The sequence below is a fragment of the Etheostoma spectabile genome, chromosome 4 (genome assembly GCF_008692095.1).
Source record: "Etheostoma spectabile isolate EspeVRDwgs_2016 chromosome 4, UIUC_Espe_1.0, whole genome shotgun sequence".
Lineage (NCBI taxonomy): Eukaryota > Metazoa > Chordata > Actinopteri > Perciformes > Percidae > Etheostoma > Etheostoma spectabile.
Window position 1 is genome coordinate 6,856,778 of NC_045736.1, and position 11,664 is coordinate 6,868,441.

Sequence of the window (11,664 nt, forward strand, 5' to 3'; positions counted from 1 at the left end):
AGAGTAAACTTAAAACTCTCCTCTTTGATAAGGTTATAGTTGGTGAGTGAGGATTCACAGCATCCACCTGGCCTGGACCACCTGCTTCTCATCATAGTAGATGACATAGATTAATTTACCATATAAACAATAACATAATCAAACTAGAGGTAAGCAGGCCAGTACAGCCCAATCCGGCAGCGATTTGTGTTCTTTTCAGAACAAGTTTGCTTGAATATACAACCTTAAAAAATTATTCAACATGGGTTTCTCATTAGCTTGTCTATAGTTGTTCCTTAGATTTTTTGCTTATTCATTTTGTGGATGATGGTGTCTCCTTTCCCCTTCTTATCTCTGTAGTATTTATTGTATCTATGTCTGTTTAGATGCTTGCATAACTCGGCTTCAGACAGAAAAAGAATGAAATGCTAAGTGAGAGAGGGATGTAGGTGCAAACAAATTTAATAGAAAACGAGAGCGACCAGAAAACAATTTAATAGTTAAACCTTACGATACGACGAGGTGAAATGAGAAAACATGGTGGGAAGAGGTTGAATGAAAGGCCTTGTTAGAGATTGAGGAGGGGGATAGAAAAAAGATAAAAGGAGGAAGTTGAATAATGCAGTCAGAAAGCTTCCTGCTTCTCTGTACCTGCACAGGAGCTGTCGAGTGAGGTCAGTTTCTTGCTCTACACAGATGTATCTACCTACTCGACTTTCTTTCTCACAATTCTATTTCTCCTTTTCTGAAAGTTCAGAAATTCATCATAAAAGACTTGAAAATAATCTTGATGCATCATTTATTTCTATATATTGATTGCTTTCAACAGAGCTGAAAGAAGTATATAGGAGCCAAGTATATTATGTTTGTTTATGGTTTACAGTTTTCACGTATTATGTCACGTAGGACGTCATGGGGGATGGTCTGCTGATAATCAGTCGTTTTAGACATCTGTGCACCTGCATGGCGGGGCTTGAGAAAAGGGGGGAATTTGGGGTTTGGCACTTTCTGTTGACCGCAAGTTTATTGCAGTTTCATCACTAGTTTTCTTCATCTATTCCATTTTTGCAGTATTTTTCAGACAACTGGATTTTGTTTCTTAAAGTTTTTTCCTACTTTCAAATGGACAATTAATCTTTGAACGCATATCTCGAAGTGGATCTGTATTTTTTTAAACGGCGCGTAATACAGGTGATTGTCCCCTGGCTCAGCCTCTTGGTGGCTCTTGGTGGTTGCTAAGAAGTCGCTAAAATTCAACAGAAACGTTGAAACGGACAACACTGGAACAGAAGGACTCACGCTGAATGAATGACTAGAAAACACCGAATGGAATGTGAGGATTAATCGGCCCAAAAATTAACGCACTCAACAATGCGGTATGTAACTTTGTATGGATTATGGCTGCTATTGTTGTTTTGGAATACAGTTTATGAATTGTTACTGCCGCTGGTCCATCGGGGACAAACTGGTTGTTGGTACGTGCGAGTTTGTTTTGTCAGAGGCTTGGATCTCCGTGTACTGTCTCAGTGCTGTGGTTCGTCAGTGTGCTAGAGTTACGTGTTGCTGGAATTTTGGTTGTGGACGTGCTTCATGATGTGAAGTGGAATCAAATGTTGTTTCTTGTCTGGGCGCTTGGATGCATTAATTGTACAAATATCATACTGGGAAATGTAAATGATGAGTGAATTAAAGGCTGTTTCTGACGTAATTGGCCCTGGAATGGATGAATCTAAGAGACAAACAAAACCCACTGTCAAGGCTTTGGCAGGAAAACTACAAAAGCTTCAGAAGGAACGGCAAGCAGGTGTTAACAAAATCAAAGCTGTCATTAACTCTACAAAGAAGTTGATGCAAACAGATGAAAATGCTTCAATTGTTCGATTACAACTGGGAAATATAATGCAATTGTTTGAAAAAGTAACTCTACAATCTGAAGCAGTGATTCCCTAACGTCCTGAAGAAGAAAAGGAAAAACAGAAGGAATGGTTTACACACATCAGTGAACGCACCACTGGATTTGCTCAGGATACAAAGAGATGACTATCTGAACTGGGGAGACCTTTTCCCGACAACAGGAATGTAAATACAGCACTACACAGTATAAGCAAAGACAACCAACAGGTCCAGGATAAAACTTGCATCCCTGCTGTCAGTATGCCGGATTCTGTCACACATGAAACACAAGATGATATAAAACCAAGTGGCAGTGTCTCTATTGTTGGAAGTCAAAACTAGGGCCAGAAGCCATAAACAATCAAGCTCTATAGGCAGGAGGTCCAGTCGTTTAACCACCTCTTCAGTGTGCATTTATTGAAGGATAAACACGATTTAGAAGAGCAAGAGGAGCAGCTACGGAAAAAGAAAGAGCAACTCAAACTTCAAGTTGAAATTGCAGCAACCAGGGCTAAACTGAACATGGTCAGAGGGTCTCCTAATCCAAGTGTCATATCTGATGACATGGAACCATGTTTTGAGAGAGGAAAATATGAAACAAAAGCGCTCAATGCTGAAGCTGGTTTATTCTTGCCTCAAAGCAGTCAACGAGATTGACAAAGTCAGCCAGCAGGTGACAATGCTGACCCTCACTTGGTGGGAGCAAGATCTAAGGATGGAAATGAAAAGCACCATGGAAGAAATCCAGTACCTGTCTGAGTTGGATATGCCCGCCAATATGTTGTCTGTTATTAAAAAAAAAAAAGCCCTATAAGCTAAGGGACAGATGGAGGACTGTAGCCTATGAGCTGCAGGAAAGGCACCAGCACAGAGACATTGTGCAGACATTTTTTGCAGATATTGTCAATTTTATCGGTAAACAAGCGAGGATTGCATCCAATCCAGTGTTTGGGGACATAAAAGATATTCCAGTGTTTGCAGCAAGCAATGACGTGACAAAATTCAAGTCACAGCCGCGTTATAAGGTGAAGGGGAAAAGCTCCGCCACTATTATTTCAGTTGTGGAAAAGAAAGCGGATACAGGAACTTTAAAACGTAGATTGAAACATGTACTAAGAAGAAATGTTTGTTCTGTGATGTGGACACGCATTGGAGTTGTGCCCCTCTATTGGAGAGGAAGGCACATACCAAGAAAATCGGTTTCTTAAAAGAAAGTGGTGTGTGTTCTGGCTGTCTGTGCATTGGGCACTTCAGCAAAGACTGTAGGAAGCGTCTTACATGTAAAGTATGCAGTCTTGGCATCCCGGCACAGTCTCTGTGGCACTGCGACCGGTGGTCTTACGGGTGCCGGTGATCATAACTGTAAACTTTCCATAGTACCTGTGCAAGTCAAATCTAGATAGGGTCATAAGACAAGGCATACTCATGCTTTCCTAGATCATGGCAGCAAAGCATCATTTTATACGGTTATCTCTCTGGAAGAAGATTCAGCATTTTATTGCAAACCATGGGCAAAGAGAGGATTGTGGAAGGCTACATTGTTCCTGATTTAGAAGTGGCTGGATTGGACAGTGACCGTTACAGTGAGCTACTCAACATATACACACAGAAGATTATGCCAGTACACATAGGTAACATTCCTTGGCAGGAAGATATTCACAGATGGCCTCACCTGAGACATGTTCTTCTACCTGTAATTGATTCTGAGATTGAGCTGTTGAAATGTGAGGCACTGGAACCTTTGGAAGTCACCCAGAGTGTAGATGACAGACCCTACGCTGTCAAAACAATTCTAGGATGGACAGTAAATGGACCTTTAGGAGGTGACCCCAGTTATGAAAATGTTTGCGAACAGCCCCAGGTCTGTGTCAACAGGATCTCGGTTGTAAGACTGGATGAACTGGAGCAACAGTTTAAAACGGACATTCCCTACAAAGTACTCAAAGTAAAAATAAGGATTTACAATAAAAATCAAAAAATCAAAGTAAGGGATTATGTAAACATAAGAAGTAAGATGCATCAAAAGTGATGTTATGTAGAATGGTAGCTTTCAAAGAGAATTAACGATGCCTTAATACAGGGTTCATCAACATTTCTTAGGCTAAGGACACATAAGATGAAAGTTAGATTGAGCAGGGAACTCCTACTAATATTGTATAGAATTGAGTTGCAAATAACAGGCCTAAAGCCTTTACACATACAGTACCTTTTTAAGGGGAATACAATACTAAGGTATTAAAATATATTCCAGACAAAATACATTTTCATATATTTATACATCATTTTTTAATGTTAAACATACATGTAGCACAGTGAATCCTTAAGTTTACTGTGGATGGCAACCTTACCATCAGTGTTGAGTGAATAAAATAAAACCAAATAGGAGATTTCTCTTTGCTATTAATATGTTGGTGGCCCCCTGCAGTAACTCTGAGGATGTCCTATGGGTCCCTGACCCCCTGTTGAAGGTCCCTGCGAAAACTTGGTAATCATTGTAATAATTGTTGTCACTGGCCCAAGTGGATACTGTCTATTTCTTCTTCTTTCTACTCTTCTATTGTACTGCAGTTTGGGAATTGAAACTATAGTAATGCATCAAATTGTCACTGTTGGGTGCAACCCCCATGCCATGTCTTCAAATTAGAGAATGTTTAGATTACGCACTCCTCTACGTTTTAGAGATTTGTACCCAATAAAAGGGATATTTTGTGATTGTCCTTTGTTTTCAATATAAAATCTATATCTGCAACAGCACCTGTACTGTAATATAATTAATCTGCTTAGTCACAAGGCTTTTGGTGTGAACACATCCATGCCTCAATATCAAGCACAGTATCTCACTTCGGCCGTGTCCTAGAGCTGTGTCTTAACCAGAAATTTACCATTTGAGGACCCAATGTAATGAATCAATTAAAACAAAATCTATTTAATTCAATTTCTATCTTCACAAATATGTAATATCGTAAATGCAACACATGTTGAAAATATTAGCAATACACAGAAACTGAGCAGCGCCCATTCAGTCTTAAATTAGTAAAAGCTGATTTGCCTGTTCTGAAGTGTAAATTTCAAGAATCATTAATCATTTAGCAAAGCAATTGATCACTCACACACACACAAACACAATCACACACACACACACACACACACACACACCACACACACACACACACACACACACACACACACACACACACACACACACCACACACACACACTAGTCTAGTCTAGTCTAGTCAAGTCTTTCAAATGACAAATCAGTCTCAGTCTCTGTCAGCTCACTGTGCAGGCGGCTCATACTCACACAGTCTTGCGCTTTTACTCCTTGCCCCCCCCCCCCCCCACCACCCCCCCCCCCCCCCCCCCAATTCCACTTGTTTAGGTATCATATAATTTCCTTCACAAGATTGAAGTAACATGCTTCCTTAAAAAAGTCAATGAAAAAAGTACTGTAATAAAATAACCATCATCATTGAATGTCCAAGGATAAATTAATAAGTGACTAAAGGAAATGATCACAGAACAGCAGCTGGTCTTATGTAACTAAAATTCATAGAACTGTTTATCTGTTTAAATCTGGGCCTTCTAGGAAAAAATGTATCAATTAGCAACTGAATAGAGGCTTATAAACAAACCAAATTCAAGGTAAAGTCTAGTCAAAAGGTCACTGAGGGTTAAAAACTTACTTTCAACAGAGTAGTGTTATGGTTTTGGTGTTTTTGTCTTGTCTTGTTGTGGTAGTCTGTTTTCTTGTCTTATTTTGGTTGCCTGGTTTTCCATCACGTCTTGGCTCTGTGTAATTTTTGGTCTTGTCTTATTTTATGTTCTGCTTTATGTTTTATTTTGATAGTTTTTTATGTTTTTTCTGTGCTGTCGTGTCTAGTTTTACTTCCTGTGAGTTTTTCATCAAATCATCATAACTATTTTCAGTTTCCGCCTCGGCATTTTGGGTTGGCCATTCACCAACCTTCCATAACAAGTAGTACATAGTAAAGCAGTAAAGTAGTACATTTCAAAGACAATGTCCCAATAGCAAGTTTTTACCCAAACTGTGTACAGTACAGATACTGCATGTATTAAGTTTTCAAATCCTGATTTAATTATCACAACATCACACATGCAGTACCGAGATCCTCAAGAGGCTTAATTAGGGGTCTATGTCACTTATCTTTATAAATACTTCCAGCAAACTGTATTACATTAAAAATACATGTACTTTTCCTCCAGTCCGAAGCAATCTTGACATTAATTCACATTTACATTACTTATATAATAGATTTCATTCTTGTGTTTTAAAAAAGAAGTTCAAATTTGATAAAACAGTTTCTATGCCTTTATCCTATAGTTTAGCATTGCCTGCTACACAAATTATTAATGACAATCAATAGTAAAATATGTCTGCTCTGGTAACAGCAAGATATCTTCTATGCTATTACTTAACAGTCTTGACATACAGGATGCAAAGGACTGTCAATCATGTCTAGGTTGTCTCTCAGTCAACTGTCTTAGATATTACACAACTGTACATGTAGAAATGTCTAAACACCCTCACATATGTAAGTATGAAAATTGCATGCATAGATGGTTAGTACAGTTTCTAGTACATGCATGTACAGCCCACTCCTTTCAGTATGTCACCAGAATATCAAACACTCTCCTACCTCTGGCCTGACAGGATCCTCTATCCCAACAACACAGATGGCTGTGAGGTTGTTAAGGATACTGGTCTCATCGTCCCAGTTGGGCTCGGGATCACCAGAGAAGTCACGGTACGCCACACAGATAGTCCTCAGGCCTTCACACGCCATGGGCTCGATTACCTTCTTCACCATCTCGTCCTTGTCCCGTGGACGGAAAACCCTTGGCTCACCCACCTCATTCAGGATATGGTTGCATCTGTAATGAAGGGTGGAGTGGTGGGATAAGGGTATTTCAAACTGTGTATTGTGCCTTTGGTATTGTCAGGACCATATACCATATACTTTAGCAGCACGGTGGCCCAATAATTAGCACTGTGGCCTCACAGCAAGAAGATACCGTGTTCAAACCCTGGTCGTCCCGGGCCTTTCTGTGTGGAGTTTGCATGTTCTCCCAGTGTCTGCGTGGGTTTTCTCTCCACCTTGACCTTTTGGGTGTGCTCCAGCAATAAAAATATGTTCCCCTCCCTCTCTACCAAGCTGATGTGTGGTGAGCATCTGGCGCCGTGAGGCTCACCCAGGTGGGTGCTACACATTGGTGGTGTTAAAGTTGTCCTCCCCCTGAAGTGCTTTGAGTGTCTATGATAAAGCGCTGTATTAATGTAATGAATTATTATTATTACTGTAGAAAATTCCTGGCAATGCATCTTCTTCAGACAGTATTGAATGTTATATGCAGTGTTGTAATTGAAGTAACTTTGAATGAACAGAAAACATGTTGGTCTAAATGATCATCATCTGGCACTATGAACACTTAGAGGATTATTTTGACTTTTTGTAAAATACGCTTACCGGTATTTATCTTTTCATATCTCTATGGTCAATGTTAAGCCACAGGTAGCAGTTGGTTAGCTTAGCATTAGACTGGAAAAAGGGGGCAACAGCTAGCCTGTCACTGTCCAACGGTAACAAAATCCACCTACCAAATCCTCCAAAGCTCACTGATTAACACACTATATTGAGATAGTTTAATCCGTACAAAAAACAGCAACAAATGGGATTTCCCAAATTGCTGAACTATTGCTTTAAAAATATCATCAAGCTTCTTAACAAATATTAAAACAATATATTATATAAACATTAGATATATAAAACTTCTCCAAGCAAGGAGGAGATAGCGTTAAAGTTATTCTCCACCACATTTTCAACAGATGTTAGTGGTTAGGCTTAAATTACTACTGTAGCCAAACCCCATTTGTATCTGATCTACAGTAAATAAATTTCTTATTAGGTAGGCAGCTGTCGCTCAGTGGTAGAACAGTCCCCTGCCAATCGGAAGGTTGGTAGTTTGATCCCTGTCCCTGCAGTCCATGTCAAACTGTCCTTGGGCAAGACACTGAACCCCAAGCTATGCATCGGAGTGTAAAATGTGTGTGTTTCTCTAATGAGCAGGTGGCACCTTGTACAGCAGCCTTAGCCACAGTGTGTGAATGTGTGTCAATGGTGAATGGTCCGTGTACTATGTTGAAGCGCTTTGAGTAGTCGTTAAGACTAGAAAACCGCCATATAAATGGAGTCCATTTACATGAGCTAAATAAATTGATAAATCGATGGAAAATAGTTTACTGACATAAAGTGCAACACAAAGAGCTGGACCAAATTCATCTGCTGTAAGCCATTTACAAAAAGCAACTAAAAGTTATTTGTGTAAAAGTAATTTTTAGGATTTTTTTAAGTTTTCAAAAATGTGTATATAACCTTACATGTAACCTTAAATTAAGCTTTGTCATAGCTTTATCTGTATTTATGTTAAATGTTTTAAATCCACAGTGTAACAGCAATTTATCATTGTAATACATTTTATTAGAGTTTCATTTTAATGTCATTCATTGTCAAAGAAGAATTTCTGCTCCTTCCTTTAATGGGTGGAGGAAGCTTTGTAACTGTGTCTCATGTTTGTTCTCTGAGTTACTCATTTGTTACTGTACTGTTATTGCAATGCTCTGAAAAATGTCACAATTGTGTGACCTTCTAGTTAATACTCAATGAATCTCACTGCCTACAGAAAGTGAAACACATTATACCCTTAAGTACATTATGCACAGAGAATTAATTAGCTATACACCATAAAAAATCAGCACTTGATTATATCATATTACTGACTGTACAAAAAGGTTATGTGCTGCTATTATTCTCAGGAACATCACGTTTTAAAACACAAAACCAGACTCACTTTTTGAGGACAATCTCAGAGGCTCCCTTGCTGTACATGCGGAAGTTCCCATCAGACAATTTGATGACAGTGCTCATGGACTTCCTGGAAGAGTTGAAAGTGTAGACTTTGTAAAGCTTCTCTTCTGGGATTTGGTTTCTTATTGGCTGGTAATCCCGCTTCAGGTCCAAGACCAATCCCAGCAGGCCACACTCTGTCTTGTTGCCCACCTGCTTCGGCAGACCGCCTTCCTTATCTGGGGGCTGGAGAAGGGAAGAGGAAGGGATTTTCAGATGTTCCATTCTATTTTCAGCCAAATTTGCAGCGATACAATATGTGGTTATTTACTACCTGCGGTTGCTTTTTACCTCATTTCTCATTTTAGGGTTTGTTGATTCTAAGACATTTCATGATTGTTTACCCCTCATTTTATACACTTTCATTCATTCATATATGATTTTATTCAATCAATAGTTGTGTTTTCTGATATCCTGTCATGGAGATTCTCCATGGTATGGAGACTCTCAAGTCTTTAGTTCTACACTCTACTGTTTGTTCTATGATCTATTCAATCAATGATATTCTCTTTTCTTTAGCAGAGGGCAACCGATGCAAGTCTTGAAATAGCTGCTAGTGGTAATTACAAGCTAGCAGGAGAAAGGGTTGCTCTGTGTGGGAGTGTGGGAGATGAGATAGATGGAATCAAATTTGGATGTTCTTATTTCAGGCATACGGCTCAACCCATTGCAATCTGTAATTGTACATTTATGGAACCGTGTTTTTCTCCGGTTCAGCAAACATCTCGGTATCCACAATTACATGACTGCATGGATTGTGTGTGAACGATAGACACAGCAGCAGGTGACATGTTTTTGTTTTTTTTATCTATATAAAAACTTGCAAAATATGGTTATGATTATATGTTTTTAATAAATGTACTTACATTTTATTTTCATTACTAATCGTTTACCCAATAAAATATCAGAAAATGTTGACAAATAATTGGCCATCACAATATCCCAGAGCCCATAGCGAAATCCTCAAATTGCTTGTTTTGTCTAACTTACAATACAAAATTCAAAGAGATTTAATTTAACGTCACAGAAAACAAAGAAAAGCAGCAAATTTTCATTTTTGGAAAGCTCAAATCCAAATAATGATTAATTGGCTGATGATCGATTAATGCGTTTACAGTATGTGATGTAAGTGAGAGCTGGAGTGTGTTTATTATCAGCCGACAATAGTCTTTTACTGTAGGTTATGTGTGTGTTTCTGTATGATATCTGTTCAAATCTCTGAGCCTGGCTGTTCAGGTGCTACAGTTAATGTGTGCAAATTGCGTACGCAGTGAACTCACTGTATGTGCAAGTGTGTGACTGTGGTCAGCTTGTAGAAGACTAAGCGTTGCCATGGTGACACTGGACAAAGCATACATGGAAGGAGAGACTTGGGAAAAGAGATCGTGCTCTCTCTCTCTCCGCCACTTGGGGATTCTTACTCTTTGGCTCAGATTTTCTGACAGGATTTTCACTCATCTCACTTCACACATGTCCTCGAATCTTTCTTTCTCTCCCTTTTCCTCTTTCCCATTCCTTATTTATTAGTATTTCCTGCACTCCATTTACTCACTCACACTATTTTATCAAATCACACAGAAATAAAAAAGCAATAAAACAAATATGGCATGACCACTGTGATCTGTAAACAAATGTCAATATCATCTATATCCTTCACACACACAAACACACCCACCCACGCACACACATGCAAGCATGCACACGCGCACGGACATGTGTGGATAAAAAGATGTTCAACTTCACTCTTCAGAAACATACACGTGGAAATAGCGCTGTAAATTATTATTTATTATATAATTTTTATTATATATTGTTATATAATTATTATTATATATTATTATAATCATATCTGATCAATCTGGTCAACATTGTCTCAGTGAATTCATTGTTGGCTTTGAAAATTTCAGAAAATAAACTAAACCCAAATATATTTAGTTTACATATACTATTATATATGCAAAGCAAAGCAGCAAATCCTCAGTTCTGCATGAAAAATAACTTAAACAATAAATCAATAATCAAAATAGTTACATTTCAGTTGTTTGACTGAATGTTTACAATCAGGTAATCATTTCAGCTCTAAAGGAAATAGGCACAATTTGGGAAACATCATTCAAATTTGTTGTGAAACTGAACAATAACAAGTGCGTGTTGTTGTGTTTGTTCATTCAGACCCCTGTTAGCTGGCACTGAGCTGAAACTTGTCTCCCTGGGGTCTTGCTATTTGGTACCTACAGTACGCTTGACACCTACACTCAAGGCTTAAGAACAGCATGTCAGGTACACTCTCTTTCTCTAACACGCACACCTACGCGTGTCAGAAGCACACAGAACACAATGGTTCTGACTTGTTTAAAGCAGACACCTTCAGTCTGTGCTATTTGCTCCCAAATAGATTGCAGGCATTCTGTTCTGTTCTTCTCAACATGCCTCCAACCAAGATTAGATTTAAAAGGATAGCTTGACCTTTGCAATGTTCAATGAATTATTTTACTTTCTTGTAGTTTTCTTTACTCGCCACAAGATTCTCGACAGTGTAGTTAATCACATTATTGGCTTGTTGGAACTGGTGCACTCACATTCTCCATCTGATAGTTCTTGTCAACCTGTTCACAAGGTCTTTATAGAGAATGCTAATAATGTGTTAATGTGCCTGACAAAGGCTAAAATATGTTCCCATGCAGTGAACGGGAAAATACCACTGAACTGCTGCTGATCTATTATCTGAATCAAGGTTGTTAGGAAGGTAGTGTACTTTCAGCTGTAAAGGTAAAACCCTTTAAGGCAAATTTATAATTTGGGATGTTGGGTTATATCTATTTATAAATTGCAGGAACATCTGTCCGTGTGTGTGTGTGTGTGTGTG

At 38.7% G+C, this 11,664-nt stretch overlaps 1 protein-coding gene and 1 long non-coding RNA gene across 16 annotated transcripts in view; one reads left to right on the forward strand and one right to left on the reverse strand.

The window, feature by feature from the left end:
* The window catches only part of LOC116687443 (uncharacterized), a 19,946-nt gene extending 17,401 nt beyond the window's left edge, over nucleotides 1–2,545 (forward strand). Inside the window, exon 3 of the long non-coding RNA XR_004331544.1 lies at nucleotides 2,535–2,545. This is a non-coding gene — a long non-coding RNA (uncharacterized LOC116687443). The remainder of the gene's footprint in view (nucleotides 1–2,534) is intronic.
* atp2b2 (ATPase plasma membrane Ca2+ transporting 2) overlaps nucleotides 1–11,664 on the reverse strand; it is a 119,362-nt gene that overhangs the window by 13,615 nt on the left and 94,083 nt on the right. For all 15 annotated transcript variants that reach the window (XM_032512789.1, XM_032512776.1, XM_032512774.1 and 12 more), the window contains 2 exons: nucleotides 8,743–8,984; nucleotides 6,534–6,768 (listed from right to left, as the gene is read on the reverse strand). In XM_032512789.1, coding sequence (XP_032368680.1) covers nucleotides 6,534–6,768; nucleotides 8,743–8,984 — 477 coding nt within the window. The remainder of the gene's footprint in view (nucleotides 1–6,533; nucleotides 6,769–8,742; nucleotides 8,985–11,664) is intronic.